This window comes from Gymnoscopelus microlampas, assembly GCF_963454915.1.
Source record: "Gymnoscopelus microlampas genome assembly, chromosome: 16".
In the NCBI taxonomy this organism is placed as follows: domain Eukaryota; kingdom Metazoa; phylum Chordata; class Actinopteri; order Myctophiformes; family Myctophidae; genus Gymnoscopelus; species Gymnoscopelus microlampas.
In genome coordinates, this window is record NC_139953.1 from 28,947,725 (window position 1) to 28,967,330 (window position 19,606).

General features: G+C 42.4%; 2 protein-coding genes across 2 annotated transcripts in view; both read left to right on the forward strand.

Annotated features, from left to right (window-relative positions):
- The window catches only part of igf2r (insulin-like growth factor 2 receptor), a 54,247-nt gene extending 45,034 nt beyond the window's left edge, over positions 1 to 9,213 (forward strand). Inside the window, exons 45-51 of the mRNA XM_084083115.1 lie at positions 672 to 818; positions 1,105 to 1,289; positions 1,803 to 1,989; positions 2,575 to 2,724; positions 3,895 to 3,964; positions 4,317 to 4,646; positions 5,166 to 9,213. Of these exons, the coding sequence (XP_083939241.1) occupies positions 672 to 818; positions 1,105 to 1,289; positions 1,803 to 1,989; positions 2,575 to 2,724; positions 3,895 to 3,964; positions 4,317 to 4,646; positions 5,166 to 5,309 (1,213 nt within the window). The 3' untranslated portion in view covers positions 5,310 to 9,213. The remainder of the gene's footprint in view (positions 1 to 671; positions 819 to 1,104; positions 1,290 to 1,802; positions 1,990 to 2,574; positions 2,725 to 3,894; positions 3,965 to 4,316; positions 4,647 to 5,165) is intronic.
- A 1,604-nt stretch (positions 9,214 to 10,817) lies between these two features.
- slc22a2 (solute carrier family 22 member 2) overlaps positions 10,818 to 19,606 on the forward strand; it is a gene marked incomplete at its 5' end in the record, with an annotated part of 30,268 nt that continues 21,479 nt past the window's right edge. The window contains 12 exons of the mRNA XM_084082152.1: positions 10,818 to 11,219; positions 11,903 to 12,006; positions 12,259 to 12,413; positions 12,613 to 12,781; positions 13,223 to 13,337; positions 13,688 to 13,788; positions 14,389 to 14,603; positions 14,811 to 14,919; positions 15,113 to 15,225; positions 15,747 to 15,846; positions 15,997 to 16,075; positions 17,405 to 17,632. Coding sequence (XP_083938278.1) covers positions 10,818 to 11,219; positions 11,903 to 12,006; positions 12,259 to 12,413; positions 12,613 to 12,781; positions 13,223 to 13,337; positions 13,688 to 13,788; positions 14,389 to 14,603; positions 14,811 to 14,919; positions 15,113 to 15,225; positions 15,747 to 15,846; positions 15,997 to 16,075; positions 17,405 to 17,632 — 1,890 coding nt within the window. The remainder of the gene's footprint in view (positions 11,220 to 11,902; positions 12,007 to 12,258; positions 12,414 to 12,612; positions 12,782 to 13,222; positions 13,338 to 13,687; positions 13,789 to 14,388; positions 14,604 to 14,810; positions 14,920 to 15,112; positions 15,226 to 15,746; positions 15,847 to 15,996; positions 16,076 to 17,404; positions 17,633 to 19,606) is intronic.

Genomic DNA, 19,606 nt, shown 5'->3' on the forward strand with positions numbered 1-19,606 from the left:
AGAGTTGAACTAGAGCACAACAGAAACTCCCAATAGATGACACATTGGCAGAGGGGACTTTACAGGTATTTGAGTAAGATGCAGCTGTGTATCATGAAAAGGAAATTCCAGCTGATAAGCTGATGTACAACATCAGCGATCTGAGGAATGACAGTAAAGTACAGTTAAGTACAAAACAGGTCCAGCCTCTACACAGTCTTAATACAATAGTAATTAGTAACTCAGCTGCTCAAGTTCATGCCAAATGGATTCACGTGCGATGGAAAGATGCTGAGCATTGTCCTGTTTTTCATTCAGTTAACTCTCATGTAAAACAGGCTCTCCATAATCTAAACAACACACACATTCATTTACTCTGCACTTATGGAGTGCAGTGGGATGCCTAACTAGCAGAACGTTGTGTTTGTCTTAAAAAGTTAAAGTTTTTCTCTGGTGACTAGCCTCACTTGCAGTTCCTTGAAAGATCATCTTTGCGTCCCCTTGAAAGTTGTATTGAGAGAGAGACCCAAACGCACACACGCACGTATTACACACGCTGTGCTGTGATGTACACATACAGACTGCAGTGAGAACTCAAGCATACCTGCATTTATACAGTATACTCACATGAACACATAATGTTAAAGGTATCAATTAATCTATCTTTTTTTCTGTGTGTGTGTGTGTGTCAGTGTGAACAAGGCAACATGTGAGTTTGTGATTGGTTGGGAAACTCGTGCAGCATGCGCCGTCAAACAGCGCCAGGTGGAGATGGTCAATGGAACGATCCGGGTCCCAGATACTGGGGTCAATATCAGCCTGGGTGCACTTTACTTCAGGTAATTGACCCGTCCTGCCCATTTTGGCACTTTTGGGGTTAAATGAACACTCAGTTAACCACTTTCACACTGGTGTCCCTATTTAGGCATGTCAAGTGAACATTTCTAAAATGGGTCAAAAATAGCAGATCTACAAGCTCACAACGCCTCATGATGCAGCGCTTGAGCGTGTAGAATGTCTATTTTTGAAAATATTTGAAAAGTGCTTAATCTCTGTCCCCCATAGCATCTGTCCCCTTCTTTTGCTGTCTTTTCATTTCTGTTGTCTACCCTCCGTCCCCCTCAGCCACCACCAGGCATCCGGAGACATCCGTCCAAACGGCGACAGATACATCTATCACATCCAGTTGTCAGGCATCACCAACAGCTCTCTCTCCAGCTGTCTGGGAGCCAATATCTGCCAGGTCAAGCTCAATGCCCCCTGGAACCGCAAGATCGGATCCTCCAACAGGACCAAGTACTTCATCAAAGGTAATTTATTACACATTACTGTGTTCCTGTAAAGGTAATTTATTACACATTACTGTGTTCCTGGAAAGTCTGACAAAGATTGTACATACTTAAGCCTTGTTTATACATAGATGCCCGCCAGTGTAGGGCACCAGAAATGGCAGATCTCCAAGATCTCCAACACCAATGCTAAACAGTACATGGCTAAATAGTCAATCAAAATGAAAACTAATAATATGAGTTTGTAGAGATTTGATGCAAAGGCGAAAAAGGAGGGAACCAAGTATAGACCCCTGTGCTATACTTGGGCCAGTCAACTAATACTGACATTGAATTTAGTTACATCAAGTACAAGTGGAGGTATACACTCCCCTAGGAAAGCCAAGTACTACCTGTAAGGCAATTTACTACACATTAATGTATTCCTAATGCCTACTACTGAGCCAGCTACTTCAAGCAAAATTCAAACAAAAGGAGTTTCAGCAGCAAACTGGCCTGCTATTGAGTGACAGCCTGCTTTGAACCCTCTGCCAGGAGGCAACCTGGATGTAACGGTGCCGTCCGAGTCGGTGTGCGGCCGTGAGAAGTCGAAGACAGTGTATTCCACCATCATGTTCCACTGCAACCCAACGGTGGGGATGGGCATCCCAGAGTTCATGTTGGAGACGGACGGATGCCAGTACCTTTTCATCTGGCACACCAACGCCGTGTGTGGTCTGACGTGAGTAGAGACCGTAGTGGCAGACACACACACACACACACACACACACACACACACACACACACACACACACACACACACAGATACGTTTTGGAAAAGAAAAGTACATGGAAATGAATGGCTCAATTTCTCTGACATTTAGAGGATCCAGACTCGCAAAGATGAAAATGACCTCCTATACTGATGAAGTGCAATGGACAACAATGGAAACAAGCCCCCTGGGGCTTTTTGTGCTGTGCTATTAGCATAACCTTTGACAGTACTACCTGGACTGTTAGCAATCGTGTTAATAAAGTATTCATTCAATCAATCAATCCGTGAGAGAATTTGTGCTATCAAGAACATTGATTGCATTTTTAAAGCATAACCATCTCATTTTGGTACAAAGAAATGCAGACCGAGGGAGACGCACATACATTTGTAAATGCACACAAAATTGCAACATACTGTACACAGAAAGACTGTTGTGACGCACACAATGACACTGTATCAGAAGAATGCATTGAGTATGAGCAAGTAAGAAAAACATCCACATATACATTCAGTATGTGCATTATAATTATAATTTTCCCATCTGTCCTACAGCACTGTGGTGGACAGACAGACGTTTGACGACGGAGGGGAGGGGGAGGGTCTGTCTGAGCGGAGTCAGGCTGTTGGGGCAGTGCTGGTCCTCCTATTGGTTGTCCTGACCCTCTGTCTCCTGGTGCTGCTCCTGCATAAGAGAGAGAGGAGGTGAGAATCATCTTTATATCAATGGAGCAAACAAGACTCCAACTCATTTCAATCTCACTGAGCATTCTTACCGGGTGCACGGTCGGGAAAAGTTACTTGACAATATATCTCTTTAAGAGAATACCAGCACTCACGGAACAGTCCTTTAAGGCACTTTTATTTAAATATATAAATTGGCATGGTATGCTGCAGGGCAGACAGCACAACGTACGCGTTTCGGTGTCAAGCCTTCATCAGCATTGTATCATGAAGGCGTCAGATGAAGGCTTGATGCCGAAAGGCGAAAAGCTCCAAGTTCAACACCCCTGTTGACAGGTGCCCTTGACCAACCTGTATTTGTGCAATGACAGAGATCCCTTCCAGCTTCCTCCCACAAACAACCAATTGTGTTTGTTGGAACGCCCAGCCAAGCGGTGGTGGGTAGGAACTTTACCCCTGCGCCAGCCAGGGGCCAAAACACATCCCATTATTATACCTTTTAGCTGTTCATTCATCCTTATTGCTTTATTCCTTTTCATTCTGAATATTGAGTCTGTTGAGTCATTCAGAGTCTGAGTTACAAGAACCAGCTGTATGTAACATCTACTGTAAACTTGAGTGGCCTGGTGGTTTGCCTCTGCCTTGTCAGTGGGAGACAGGCCTTTCCCCATTCTGCCGTTAACCATATTCACATAAGAAGTGACAAAAGCTCCAATACGACCAAGCGTGGCCAGCTGCATTGCAGCCACTTAGCCATTGAAGTGTTGTTCAAGCCACACTATGATATGTAAATGAAAAGGGTAGGGTTAAAAATCATAGGGAACTAGTTAACAGCAAAAATGGGGTTTACTTCCATACAGAACAGCAGGAATTGGAGAGAGAAGGGGAGTGGAAATGGTGAAACAAAAACATATGATTGGTTGACACTTCACTGCGTCATTGGAGTGCTGAAAAAGGTTGAAGCCAGCTCAACTTTTTTTGTAGCTTGTCACATCCATCACGCAGCGTCAAGTGTCAAACATCAGTTTGTAGCTTCATGCAGCTGGCTTCCATTGAAAATGACATGTAGCCTGTTGCTTTGTCGCTGCTGGTGTGAACGCAGCAATATACAGTCAAACGGATACTGCTTTTCTGTTTGACACTCAACTTCATAGAGAGGGTGGTGTCTGTCAATATCTTTTCGTTTTGCAGGGAACTGGTGATTCAGAAAGTGTCTGGCTGCTGCAGGCGAGGCAGCCAGGTTTCCTATAAATACTCCAAGGTACGTATGTGTCGATGAATGAACAACTGAATAAAACATTTTTCTTACACACTGTGTGTGTGTGTGTGTGTGTGTGTGTGTGTGTGTGTGTGTGTGTGTGTGTGTGTGTGTGTGTGTGTGTGTGTGTGTGTGTGTGTGTGTGTGTGTGTGTGTGTGTGTGTGTGTGTGTGTGTGTGTGTGTGTGTGTGTGTGTGTGTGTGTGTGCGCGCGTGCGTGCGAGTTATGCTCTCTGGGTCAGATTTGATTAAATGTGTTGTTTTGGAGGGCTTTGACTCTTGAGTTGCAACTGTGTGGCTTCAGGTAAAGAATGCTACCCATCAACAACCAGACACTTCTTGTATTACTTCCCCAGGTCAACATGGATGAGGAGGGAGGCGAAGAGGAGATGGAGTGGCTGATGGAGGAGCTAGAGGCTCCTCTCACCTCCTCCGGCTCCAGCTCTTCCCGCCGCGGCAAGAGTCACCATGGCAATGGCCACATCACCACCAAGCCGGTGAATGCGGATGGCCTGCGCTCCTTCTCTCTGGCCGACCAGGAGGACGATGACAGTGAAGATGAGGTGCTGAGTGTGCCTGGGGTGCGTGTGGTGAAGTCCTCATCCGCACCTCCCAAAAGCACCACCGGAGGGGGCCCTGCCTCCTCCTTTGCCCGCTCCTCATCGCTCAGTAGCGCGTTCCTGCAGGTGGGTCTCGGGTCCGAATCAGACATAACTCAGAGTCGGAGAATGTTGTGACGTATTGCAGGGTTGATTGTTTGGTTCCTACAGAAGACAAACTGCTGGTCTATTTTGCATGCATTTGAAGAAATGATTTCCGCTGTATTAGAGAGTATTTTGAAGCAAAGCAAAGGTAGCGAGAGGGAGTAGATAAGGTTTAGATATACAGGTAGATATACTTGAGGGTCTCCTTTGTCCAAAATAACTTGATGAAACGGCTACTAAAAGAAACGCAATTATTTTTGCATAATCGTCTCCATGTTGATTTTTTTTCACACATTTTACATGTGTAAGATTATTAAATATGTCAATAATTTATGTGTCATATCTGCCCTGTGCAATTTTTTATTACGAAGCCTAAAAGGAAAACAGACATTTTATTTGTATTCATGTTCCAATGTTCAATGTCAAATCGTTAATCGGAATTATTTGAGTGACAATTAATGATTGTGTGACACTGGTGTTTGTCGCTGTGCTCTGTTGTAGGAGGAGAGTGATGAAGACCTCGTTGGACTCCTGGACGACTCTGACAGGAAGAGGAAAAGCAAGTTATGGCCAACCGCCAGCGACACGGCAGCCAACCAGAAGCCAGATGAGGACGACAGTGACGAGGACCTCCTCAGGGTGTGACACCACTTCCTCCTTCTCTCCTCCACCGTCCAATCAGAACTTATTCCCTGCTATCTCTGGTGAATGTCTCCACAGCAGCAACGGCAATGGTGAGAAAAAGAAAAAACAAACCCCTGCAGCGACCGCGACTACTTGACAAATGCGGAAACGGCCCCTCCCTCCCCTTTTTTCTGGACTTTATTTTGTTGGACTACACCTTCGGTCGCCGCCACTGATACCTCCAAAGGTCCACCAAGACAGACTCACCAAAACTCCGTAAAATGCACAACAGTCGACGTTAGCGCATGGTTTGTCGATCTACTTATCGATAGGTGAACGTTTAGAAAGCTTATCCCGCGGACGCCGGCAGCCCGAGGTGTTAGCTTCTGAGGTTTCTAAAGGGAATGAGGACACAGGTGGTCTTTAGTGCTGTTTACAGATGCTACGATAGCAGATCTTTCTCTACCACCGCCCCACTCCACCCCCGAAAAGAAAGTGCATTGCCTTCCTGATTACAAACATAGTTTTTGTTTTGTTTTATTTTCAACAAATCACTTTAACAGAAGGATTGATTATTTCTTTTGGCTCGCTTTGAGCATTGGTGATGATGTACACAGATGATGTTCTATTCAATGGACTTTTTATGTTGGTTCCTGTCCTCGCTGGATGAATTGCTTATGTACTTGTTTATTTTTTTATTTGTTATTCTTATTTAATTGTTTGAGCTGACTGGCCATGTGCATCTCTGTTCTGGTAATAGTGCAATGAGCGGACTCAAGATGGCCTTAAGTATGAATGGGTAGTCAAAAAGAACAGAGCTTCTAAGTTGTTATGATTCATATTATTTGGACACACAAAGTTGTTTGGTTGTTTCGTTTTTTGAGTACCCCTCCCCTACCCAATCACAGCAAAGACATATTTATACAACAGAACTACCACAGATGTGTGAAGTCGTCATGTTGGTTTTCCATTCACACTCCCCCACATGCTCCATCTGCAAGCTTAGTTTTGCAACATGGCTTTATGCTTCAGTGTTCTGCCTGACTGTAGGCCATGTCAGGCAATCCAAGGTATTTTTTTGTACTGTTGAAACCCATTTTTTTGCCAAATGCATGTCATAGTTGAACAGATGTAAATGACAGCTGTTGTGCCATGAATATATCTGGAATGCAAGTCACTTTCACACATACATTCAATCAGTTTTGACAAACTGTCCATCGGTTTTACATCTCAGCAGAGGTATGTTCTGTAGACATGTCATTTGATTCTTTACATTACTGCTTCTGAACTGAAGTGAAGCTGACTCCAATCTTCCAATAATTTAGTTCTAGGTGTATTTGCAGTGTCATCAAGCCTACACAGTATAAATCATCCCTATATGAGTATTAGTTGCCTTTCTGGTGAAATGAATAGATTCATTTTTATATACTGTAATGTTCTTTTGACATTCTTGCACAGAAATAGCACACAAATGCTGGCTACTTATTTATTCCATTGAGCGTAATGCTTTTGTGAATGTCTATGGTACGAAATGAGGAGGTAAAGAAGGCAGATTCTGTGATGTGATTTCACAGGATTCAGGGATAATCTTCAGCAGCTTGGAGTTGTTGCGAGACAGATTTATAGAACCATGACCCAGGCACTTGATGGATATTAGCACATCTTTAACCACTTTTGTGCAATATCACCGCTCTCTTTTTTCGAGTTGAACTCATACCGCTTATATTAGCCTGCGCTGAAGAAATCTTAAATCATATGCGATGTCATTGAAAATGAATTCTTGATTTAAATCAGGCACAGCCATAGGTATTCAATAAAAAAAAGAAACACAAAAAACAAAGTTTTCTCTATTCAGGGTATTTCTAAATAAAGCTTTGTACACAAGATTTGTTAAAACAAGATGAGAGCTTTTGTATCATGAAGATCCTCCTCCCAAAAAATGCATTTGTTTCACGATTAGGAACTGGCTGGTCAGGTTGAAAACGTTTTGAGTTGTGCCATAATTATGAAAACTTATATCACTTGCCATCCATTTACCATAAATATAACCTTATAAATTCATCCTGAATTTCTATGTGTATCAGATCACAAAATGAAAAGGGATCCGCTGTGATCATTATGAGGTATATTTCGGATGTATTTCTTGTGCGAGGTGAAAGAGTGAGGTGCGTGTTAATGGATGGAAGCCTTGTTCATATATTGTTCTATAATGAATCTCGGATCAGATAACGTACTGATTTTGAATGTGAATGTCAGTTGTTTGTATCTCTTGAGCAAGACATCTGATTCTACAGTATACCTCTCTGTTCACCCCCATAATGCATCCTTCCAAGCAGACAGACGGAATCCTCTCTTAAGAGTTGAGTTGTTGAAAACGAGAGAACTTTCCAATGGAATGTCAAGGCGAGATCTTCAAGTGGTACAATGTCATGATGGAAGCAAATGTCAGTCCAAAGAAAGATGTCCCAGGCCATGTAAACTTAATAAATAAGGCCCTTTACTAGCACAACAATTGAATGATCTTACATTTTGGGACATTTTGAGAATGAAGACGTAGATTCATCATCTACTGTACGTATATGAGGGTGCTGGGGAGAGAGCACTGCTGCCTCTCAGATGAGTGGATAACAGAGAGCAGTCATCATGCTTGGTGTGTGAATGGCCTCTCCTTTGCTTGTTCATGTGTAATGTCTATCTCTGCTGTGTCAAGTACCAAAGCACCTGGTACTGTATGTACATTACCATTCATGCCAAGGTTTTCCAGTGCTCTTTCTTGTTCGTGCATCAGAGGCTGAGTGATTTCAGCTGGGCTATGTTGCCTTTGATCTAGAATGGCCTCTTCCTTATAAAGCCTGATTTATACTTGGTTGCGCACAGATGTCTCGCCCGAACATAGCCGTTCTACAAGCGAGAAACACTGTGAGCTTGTAGTTCTGTAGTCTCACGTAGCCATGCGATCGGAGATAGCCTACTGATCGACCTGGTGACATCTAAATTCAATGATGTACTGTATAAGAATAAAAGTCCACACACAGGCAGCTGCTGCTCCGAATAATCTTTATTGTGCAAACTAGTCTCCCCTAGTTTGCACATTTAAGATTGTTTAGAGCAGCAGCTGCCTGTGCAGACTTAATTTATTCTTATATATTTCGTATTTTTTTTTCCTGCAGCAGACAGTACATTGATGTGCAAAACATTTTCTTTTGAATCCAAATTCGACGAATCAGCTAAAATTGGGTGGAAACAATTAAAAAAAAAAAAAAAAACGGCATTAAAGAGCCAATATAATGACTTTATATTGGTTCTTCATATTGGTCTCAGGATTGGTATTCAGTGGGAGTAGGTTGGTTAGCACTGGTTTTCTCTGTCCATGCCCATTCATTGAATTTAGATTTTCCCAGACTCTGTAGATGGACAGCTCTGATCGTCTGGCTACATGAGACTAGTAGATCTGCTAGTTTCCACGCAAGACATGCGCGATTAAGTATAAATCAGGCTTTACTTGTCATCAGCCTTCCTCACTGAATATCTATGGCAGTGGTTCTCAAAGTGGGGTTCAGGGTCCCTCAGGGATCCTTGAAGGGGGTTCCAAATGGACTCTTACAGGTCTGTAATATGTACACCCCCCATAACTCTTGAATTTTAAAAAGTTTGAGAACCACTGATCTATGGTGAGGTTAACAGACTTCAGACAAGGAGAGATTAGGCTGGCCCGTTGTTGTAAAGCAGTGTGAAAAAAAGAGCATCAGAGCTTCTCTGCGAATTGGGTACTCTTGGGATCATGTTTTACTTGTTGTCGTTTAATACTTATTTTATTTGTTGTAAGTTATGTTCTCTGTTTTACTGCTTTTTTGCCTGTTTTCCTATTTAAAGAAAATGTTGATGTACAAAATATTGCATTATTTGAATAAATAAGAGATCAGCAGTTGTCTAGGTTGTGGTTCACCGGTAAACATGTAATCGCTGAACGAGTAATCGCTGTTATTTGAGGCTGATTCTACATTGAATTCTAAATCAGTAGTTCTCACACTTTCAAGATTTTTCAAAAATGGAAAAGAAATAGCAGATTTTTTTTTTTGCATTTCAATTAAAAAAAATGTTTTTGGGGAAAAAATAAATAAAAAGAATAATGAAGAAATAAAAATAATAAATGAAAAAAGTAATTGAAGAAACGGTCTCCTCACGCATTAGAAGGACAATATCAGTCACCAGTGTTTTCAGTGTTTTCAATGAATCTAACATGGTTAAAATGGAGTTTGAAGTTACAATGGGTTTGGATAGAAAAGGGGCGTGTCTGTTAAAATTAATATCAAATATCTGAATACAGCCACGTAGGCTGGAATACAATTTTGACCCGGCCAAATGTTTTAATTGATTAATTAAACGACTATAAAACAACAGTAACAACACACTACCAGCTCTGGGTGGCCCAACGGATGCTTCGCTTCTGTCTAAATACTGAATCAAGCAACTTAAATACTGTCTGGGGTGTTCACAAAAGCCCAAGTAGACCTAAAAATTACCTCAAACATGTTTGAAAGTGAAATATCCCTTTAAGCGTATCACAACACAAGCCTTGCACTCTCTCTCAGTTCAACATTCATGCTGACGGTATTAAAATGGACTTAAATAAAGTTTTGGGAAATGAAGTTATCCTGGACACATTGAGGTTAAACAGTCAGGACACATTTTACTAATGAGGCTGATCATATAATAAGCAACTTTCAATTAAGGTCAACTCCCAAACATCAGTTTGTAAACATTTTTGACAAATATTACATTTGCATTTTATTTGTACCAAACTGCAGGATTAGAGCTTACTAATAAAATATAAACATGATTGTTGCTTTACGTTGATGCATTATTTGGATAACACTTAGATGGAAAATTTGAAAACGATCTCGACCTGTTAAACACATACAGTATTGATAATGGAAATAGAAAAATGCTAGTACAAGTGACTATGTAATCGTCATTCTGTGTGGTGAATACAGTCAACTTCACAATTGTTCGGTAACGATGCAGGAACTGAAGGAGCACTATAGAGTTAAAATGACCACTGGTCTCACATGGTGTGTTTGAAATGTTGAAACCTGAATCATACGAAAACCATTAAAACTTGACCTTTGTTGGATCTTTCCTTGAGGATGTCAATAATTGAATGAGGGTGTGAGTGTGTATCGGCGTCCCCACACTTTTCTGTGCATTTGTGTCTTTGAGTGCGTATGTGTCTGACGTCTGAATTAGTGATCGCAACATTTTAACGCATCACTGGCCAGATCTTGAGCCAAGGTCAGCTCTAACGGTGGACCTTTGTTCCATGTGGGCCTGTTATAAACCCTGTGAGCAGCACTGGGCACACAGAGGAGACCAGCTCAGCATCCGCCCTGGAGTCCTTTACTTCTGCACACACTGGTACCGCACACATTACAAAGACTTTGCAATATACCGTAGCTTCACTTAATGAGGGAATAGACTGAGAAGAGTCAATTCACATACACACAAATTAAAGAGCTCCACAGCACAACCATGGCCTCGTTTGATGACATCTTGGAGGAAGCCGGAAAGTTTGGCCGCTGCCAGAAGCGCATCTTTCTCTTGCTGTGCATGGTCTCCATGCCCTGGGCAGGCGTGTACGTTGGCATCGTGTTCCAGGGCTTCACTCCGGACCACTGGTGCCGTGACCCGGCCGTGACAGAGATGAGGCAGAGCTGTGGCTGGAGCCAGGCTGACACCCGGAGGCTAACTGTTCCCCTGGTCAACAACACTGGAGAGCTGCTCCACAGCACCTGTGAGCAGTACGACCTGGACTGGAACACCACCGGACTCACCTGCGACACGCAGAAGATGGACCTGAGCAAAGCCCCCATGGCTTCGTGCAAAAATGGCTGGGAGTATGACTATGAAGGAAGGCAGTCATTTGTCACTGAGGTGAGGACGTATGAGGTTTAATTATTCTTCATTAAAATTTGAAGAAGATTTGGCCCATATTGTTGTGTTTCCTTCAAAACACACTTTTTGATATTACTCTACATAATCTACTCTACTACATAATCTACTCTACTACATACTATTTTGTCCAAAGCTCACACAAATCGGTACACATTAACTCTGGAGTATTTTTGCAAGAGAGGCCCTTTTACAAAAGAAAATCAGGAATCATGAACGATTTGGGTCTGGTCCAATTTCACTTTGGGCCATTTTTTTAATTACAAAAAACAAAACAAAAAAACACTATCTTGGCAGGAAGAAATATAATTAAGATGAATACTCTGGGTGGTGCCTGGTGGTTCAGCCAGTTAGTGCACAGACAATACCGCATGCTCCTAGTGAGTGTGAAGACTCGGGTTCAAATCCAACCCCAATCTTGTCTAGCATGTCTCTCCTCTCTCTGGCCTTGGTTTCCTGTGTCTACATTCTCCTCTCGTTTTACATAAATATACAGTACACTGATATTTCATATTACATACAGAATATCCTCTACATGTTTTTGTTCCTTCCTGGCACACGTTACAGTATGTGATAATATGAATACAATTTGATTGAGAGAATGAATTTCAAGACAAATACGAGGTTACATTTGCATGTGTGTTTGTGCTTGTGTGCTGTTCTAGTTTAACCTGGTGTGTGCAGATAGCTGGTGGGTGGATATGTTCCAGGCCACTCTCAATGTGGGCTTCCTAATTGGCAGCATCGCTATTGGTTACCTGGCTGACAGGTAGGACCAGGATTGGTTTCTATCTTATTTGTCTGTTCCTCCATGCATGACAAAATACAGGTATAGGCACATAATGAGCTAGTCAGTGGGACAGACCAGATGATTCAGACCTGCTATGAGCATCCCAAACTGTTCTTGAATCGTTATCCTTATTTCGTAGCACTATTATTGATCACCCGGACATAACATTTTGTCAAACAATTTCTTGCTGAAAAAATGCCAAAAATATGACTCTTGCATTTATGTCTCCAGGTTCGGCAGAAAGATGAGTTTCCTGATGTCCAACCTGTTGAACGGCATAACAGGGATGATGGTGGCTTTGGCTCCTAACTATGTGACCCTCCTGGTGTTCAGAACTCTCTACGGCTTTGGTGTCAAAGGAGGCTGGGTGGCGGGATATGTGCTGAGTAAGGACACTATTTCATTGAAAATTAGGAAACCTAGTAGTTGGCACCCTCTGGCATTGGCACCCTCTGGTGGACAGAGGGTAGACAGAGTGACATACATAATACTGTAGGCCTACACAAACAGACAGAAAGACAAACGGACATTACAATAGTTTATAACTCTCTCTCTCTCTCTCTCTCTCTCTCTCTCTGTGTCTAGTCACAGAGTTAGTTGGGGTGGAGTACAGACGGACAGTGGGGGTCCTGTACCAGATGTTCTTCAGCGTTGGCATTCTCCTCCTCCCTCTACTGGCCTACTACATCACTGACTGGCGTTGGCTGAATGTGGCCATCACTGCACCCTATTTTGTCTTCCTGTCTTATTACTGGTGAGAAAACATCTTAACCACTCGGCTATCAGGTTGCCACAGGGTGGGGCATTTTGAAAGACAATAGTGACCTACTGTAAACTTATCAATAGTGACCCGAGATTCCGAACAGTTAGAAACGTTGTTCTAGTTTCCAGTTTCCTCCCAGGAAATCACCTCCAAGATAAAATGGTGGATTGATAATTCATCATTGGTATTAGGTCTCAGAGATTGAAAACAATCCCAGAACTAATACTACATTGTCTTTGTTAAAATCATAGAGGGCCCCATGGTGTGATGGACGGATTTATGGTTTCAGTATATATCCCTATCCATTTATATTGTTCTCTGTGTGTGTGTGTGTGAGTGTGTGCGTGCGTGCGTTCCTTATATCTCTAACCTTCAATCTTTAGTCTGCGAGGTTCATGCAATATTTTAGCACGGCTAAATGTTGTCCCACAGGTTCATTCCAGAGTCTCCCAGGTGGCTTCTCTCTCAGAACAAGTCTGCTAAAGCTGTGGAGATCACTGAGGCCATGGCCAAGGAGAACAAGAAGACCCTCTCCAAGAACATTGAGGTTGACGACATTACAGGAACACACTTAAAGGAATCGTTCCCCCAAACATTAATCAGCCTGTCACTAAACCTCATGCCAGTTGAAACGCAGGCAACGTTTCTTTGTCCACACAAGGAGTTTGCTAACCAAATATTGTTGCAACTTTCTCAAAGCAACTGAAGTCACTGGTGAATGAAAATGGCAAAAAGATTACCATAATTATATGATATTGGCTACAGTAATATTATTTACTTATATAAACAGCTTCACACCTATTAGCTATTAACAAATAGGCTAATGATTTTCAAAAGGCAAGAGCGGTAATAGACCAAAAAGACATACCTAAACAAGTAATGCTTTTGTGCTTCCAGACTATGACAGATGATAACGTAGAGACCACCACAGTCTCCTTCATGGACCTGGTCAGAACTCCCAAGATGAGAAAACACACCTTCATTCTCAGTTTCAACTGGTGAGTCCTTCTGTCCCCACTGGGACTGCAGAAAAACATTCATTTCATCAGCGAGGTGAGCGGTGCTGCCGACGCATTTACACTCCGATGTACTGCTATCTCGGCTGCCCACGGACAGTATTTCAGGTCTTTCTTTATTTTTGGCCAAGCGTTTGTTGCCCCCCTGAGCTTGGTGCCCTGGTCTGCAGCCCCTAAAGCCTGTGCATTAAGCCAAGGTTACTTAGTTTTATTGGGCTTTAAACTGACACACTTGACACCATGTAATAAAATAAATAAATGAAAATCACATTTATGTTTGCCTTTAAGTCTTTGTGAACATTTTTTTTTGGTAAATATGACAAATAACTTAAATATATTAAGAAATGACTGACAATGAGTGGTACCTATAATCAAAATAAATCATTTAATCATATAATAATTTCAAATAGAAAAAAGTGAAAATAGACGATCTACAAGCTCACAATGTGTTGTATCGCGATGGGTTGTGAGTTTGTAGATCTATTTGTCCCCCCACTATTTTATGAGGTTGTAGATCTTTTTTTTTTGTCCACTGTTTTTGTTTCATGCCTGGACTGCTCCTACTCTCTGTATCTCCTCCAGGTTCACCAGTGCAGTGGTGTACCAGGGCTTGATCATGAGACTGGGCATCCTCGGAGGTAACGTCTATGTAGACTTCCTGATAGCAGGCCTGGTGGAGTTCCCAGCTGCTTTCCTCATCCTTTTCACCATCGAGCGCATCGGCCGCCGTCTCCCGTTTGCCACCGCCAACTTTGTAGCCGGAGCCGCCTGCTTTATCATCGTATTCATTCCTGAAGGTTAGTCTAATATCAGATAAGATAGATCATGATGAAGCTTTCCATTCATCTCCCAAACCTGTGACATGGTCTCAGTCCAGAATCAAACGGTCAACAATTTTCTGAATACTCTGGAAAGTAGAACCTAATCGTTGCAGATCGGATGCATCTATAGTGTTAACATCCTACTTTTTCACAAACTCACGTCTCCCTCTGTTTTCTCATCAGATATGTTCTGGTTCAAGACAGCAGTGGCCTGCATTGGCCGGTTGGGGATCACAATGACCTTTGAGATGGTGGTGTTTGTCAACACTGAACTCTACCCCACCTTTATCAGGTGAGAGACATAATGTATAGATTTCAACGTGGGCATCGACTGACTAATAAAGTATTCAATCAACGCCCCTGCCCCCCCTGCCTTCAAAACATAGAACTGTAATGAATCTTGAAACCAGGACATTGTGTAGCATGTACGTATGCTGTAATTAAAATTAACCAATGAAACATCTCAACTCTTTTCTTTAATCCAGGAACTTTGGAGTGTCTGTGTGCTCTACTCTGTGTGATGTGGGAGGGATCGTAGCTCCCTTCATGCTCTACAGGCTGGCTGTCATCTGGCTGGAGCTCCCACTCATTATCTTTGGTGGGTAATTACTGTAATTGAATTACATTTACACATGGCATTGACATTCCCGCTATGAAACCTGATGTCTTTCTCATTCAAAATACAGATTGAAGCGCTCGTCTCTTTCTTGTAATATTTACATACTTTATGAAGAAGGCAAGCATTCACAGCATTACTTCCATACCCACTGGCGTACAGCAGCCACACGCGATCTAGCAAAGTGTTTCAGTGCTTTGCTCAGGGGCACTATGGCAGAGCTGATGGGTGCTGTAGATGTAATGCCAGCCACCCTCCAGTCATCACTACACAACTGGAATATACACCTGCCTTGATGTGGCAATTTGGTTGGGCAGCCTCCCTGCCACTCGACTGCTGCCATCCCTAAGTGCTTGTTTACACTTCAACCCGAGGCACTGTCCCTTTTTTACATTAACTGGACGTACAGTACATGATGTGGCTGTGCACAAATGTTAATTTCCTTTCACATAGTAGATCATACTAGGTGTTAATGCATTGCAAAAACTGTGTTGTTTGGGCAGGGTGCCTGGCATTCCTGGCAGGAGGGCTGGTGCTATTGCTTCCTGAGACCAGAGGAGTCCCACTGCCTGACACAATCGATGACATTGAGCATCCTGAGAGGTAAAAGTCCCCCAAATATGTTTTGGTTTTGCTAAAGACTGATGGTCATTAGCAACACCTACTGTACTGTACATGCTGAATAACATGCATGCTAATAAATGACATGCTTATTGCATTGTCTCATAATGTGTTTCTCTCATTTCTCTTCAGAGCAAAAGCGAATGCTGCTCTGAAGAGTCAGCAGCTTACTGTCCTTCTGCCCTCCAGTAACGGAACAAGCAACAAAGAAGTCTGATTTCTGGCTGCATCACCATAGTATTTATTTATATAGTTTCATGAGTGTGATTGTTGTGTCGATATACTGAAAATGATACTTGTTGCATTGAAATATAATGTATTGTACAGATACCTCCCTTGATTTTGTTCTCAATAATGTAGCCTTGGTTCTGTCATTGGGTCTATTTAAGACTTTTTTTTTGATTGATTGAATACTTTATTAACAGTTTGCAAATAGTGCAGAGGTACAATTTTACAATGATTGTTAAACACAAAAAGCCCTAGGGGCTTGTTTCCATTGTGGTCCTGGTTTTAGAATCATACAGCCCCTACAAATTTAAGGTATTAGGCCCATTTGAAATCAATGGTAATTCGGACTGGTAATCTTACATTTTCAGATGAACATGAAGTCAGGGAACACTGTATTGGGAACCCACTTGTATAAATGTATTTATTTGTCACTAGAGTTAGAGGAATAAGTGACATTGTGTTATGAGCAGTTTAAATAAATAAAAACTTTTGTAAGACTTTACCCAAACATGCCTTGCATCCTTTTTTCCTTCTGCAAAAATGTACCCTTGACTAGAATTTTACATCGACCTCATGTTTGTTTGTAGGTATAAGCTACAGTAGGATTAAAGAGAGATTGGCTAGATGGGAGACAACAACATATGCATTGTAACTCAGGCAACAGCTATACTCAAACATTTGACATATAATATATTTTTTGCATAGAGTGGCACCACTGTGTTTCCAGGTGTACGATAATTATATATTTTTTCCTCCTGGGCTTTTTCTGTCTTCATTGATAGTAAAATGGAGAGAGACAGTTCTAGCTTTGTTTTTGTTTTTACTGTGAAACAGTCATTCTCTTAATGTGTACACATTTACACAGAATTGTTTGTTTTGGCTCCTGTATTTGGCATCTCCATCTAACCCTATTAAACAGTAACATGGCATCTCCATTTCTATTCTTAGTGAATATTCAATCTAGTTACACTTTTTGGACTTTAACTTCTGGCCCACCAGCAAGAGTTTGCAGAGTAGCCTACAGTAGCCATATCAGATTCAGAAGCTGTCCAATACATGTCAGCATTGTTAAAACGTTTCAGTACTTCTGAAACAGACAGCAGGTCTTTTCTTCTTCATCTCAAGCAATATCTTAGTATTTTCAATCTTCAGACAGTAGCTATCTCTCAAGATAATAGCCTGCGTGATGACAACTTTTGATGATATCTTGGAGGAGGTCGGCAACTTCGGACCCTGCCAGTTGCGCCTCTTCGCATTGCTGTGTGTTGTGTCACTGCCGTTCACTGGCTTGTACGTTGGCGTTGTGTTCCAGGGCTTCACTCCGGAGCATTGGTGCCGTAACCCGGCCGTAACAGAGATGATGCAGGGCTGTGGCTGGAGCCTGGCGGACACACGCAGGCTCACTGTTCCCCTGGTCAACACCTCTGGAGAGCTTCTCCACAGCACATGTGAGCAGTACGACCTGGATTGGAACGCCACCGGACTCACCTGTGACACACAGAAATTGAACCTGAGCAGAGCTGGCCTCACGGCATGTAAGGTGTGTACTGTTTTCTTTATCCCTTATCTGTTTTACTAAATAAAACACAGCAAATTCTGTTTAGCAACAAGGTGGTGAAAAAAAACCTGCGGAAGGAGTTTCCTGTGGTGGGTGACATCATAAAGAGATTCCAAAAGTGGGAGAGAGAGAGACAGTGGGGGTGGACAGAGAGGGAGGGAGGGAGGCAGGGAGAGGGAAGATGGAGAGAGGAAGAGAGAGCCTGTTTCACCCACACAATAACCGATGCTGGGTACCAGAACCTGAACACGCTGCTGTCTGTGCAATAACGCTGGGCAAGATGAAAAAAATATTAAAGACTTTTCTCTAAATACGTCTTGCACTCTTTTCCTTCCTGAAAAATGTGCCATTGACTGGAATTTTACATTGACCTCATGTTTGTCGGTAGGTAGGCTAAGCTATAGAAGGAACCAAAAAAGTGTGCTCTTCGGAGCGCAGTTCTCCTCCAGGCTGGGTTGCCTAGTATCCAGGGCTCTCTTGGGTGCAGCTGTCAGGACATGAGGAATGTAGCATTTATGATATATAGCGTTTTTCTGAGAAAATAGGCCCCACCTACAGATTTTTTAAGGCAATTATACTGTAGGTAAACAGTATGGAGTATCAAAACACTGTTTGATGATCATTGTCACATCGGACCATTTGTACCTAATTTGGTGGGGGCATTTGTATTATTTGTGGTGCCCCTATTCGTGTAATCGCTTTTGGCTTTGTGTTTGAGGCCCCTCAATGTGATGACCATGTGATATTGAAATTTGACCTCTATGTTGTGTGATGATCCAAGCAATTCAGGGAAATTATGATTGAATGTGTGACCAACGGTTCACGAAATATAGGCCAAAACGTGAAGCAGTCAGTTATAGCACCACCATGAGGACGTTTTGAGAAATGTGACTTGCGGGTTCTTCCTTGGCCTAATTTTGCCCAATTTGTCCAGCGGTGTCTAAAATGAGCTGTTCTCAGACAGACACACACACACACACACATGGTGCAGGCCTATCGACCTGGCAGAAATAATAAAGAGAGACTGGCTACTGTGGCTAGATGGGAGAGAGCAACATATGCATTAGACCTCAGGTAAAGAGCGTACTCACATTGACATATTTGACAAAATGAGAGTGGCACCACTGTTGCCAGGTGTGCGATAATTATTGTATACTGTATGTACGATCATTTTACTCGATCTGAACTTGAAGTAATTTAAAAAGACAGGTTGCGTTTTTTTTCCAGTCAAAGCTTCATGCTTAAATTAATGCATGACGTGCTTGTTCCAGAGCCAGCACAGCTGTCGTTCTCCATCAGAGTGTGAGAATAAGATTGCGGGTGGGCGTGGCTGTGCAAAGTTTACACAGTGCCAATGATTCTAATGAAGGCTCTGTTCCATTCTGGTCAAACAGAGTCAGGGTGCTGATGTTGTGCATGTTGGCTCACTAGAAATACTGGGTCTCAAAGTGTGGTCCAGGGACCCTCATGGTTCCTTGAGAGGGTGTAACTCTGAGAGTGTACAAATGGGTCCATTTGGTTCCATTTGTACACTCTCAGAGTTATGGGGGTCCTTGAAATTAAAAAGTTTGAGAACCACTGTGCTACACTAAATGGAACAGAGCCTTCATTAGTGTCATTGGTAACACCTGTGAAGGAAGCAAGGAAGGGGCCCAATTTCTGTCCAATATGGCTGCTGTGCATAGAGCCTATTATGCTCTTTGACCACAACAAACTGGTAACAGAAAATGACTGCCACAGCCCAACCTTCAATACACCCGCAATGGGCAGCGACTCAGAGTTTGAATTTTAACTCACAGACTAGGTTATGCACTGAGACTTTTGGGACATTTTGAAAAGACACAAATCTTGTGAAAAGTACAAATCTTATATTACAGTCATATTGGTGCCACTGTTGCACCGTATAACTACAGTAGCCTACCCCTAGGGGTGGCACCGCAAAGCAATCATTAGGCT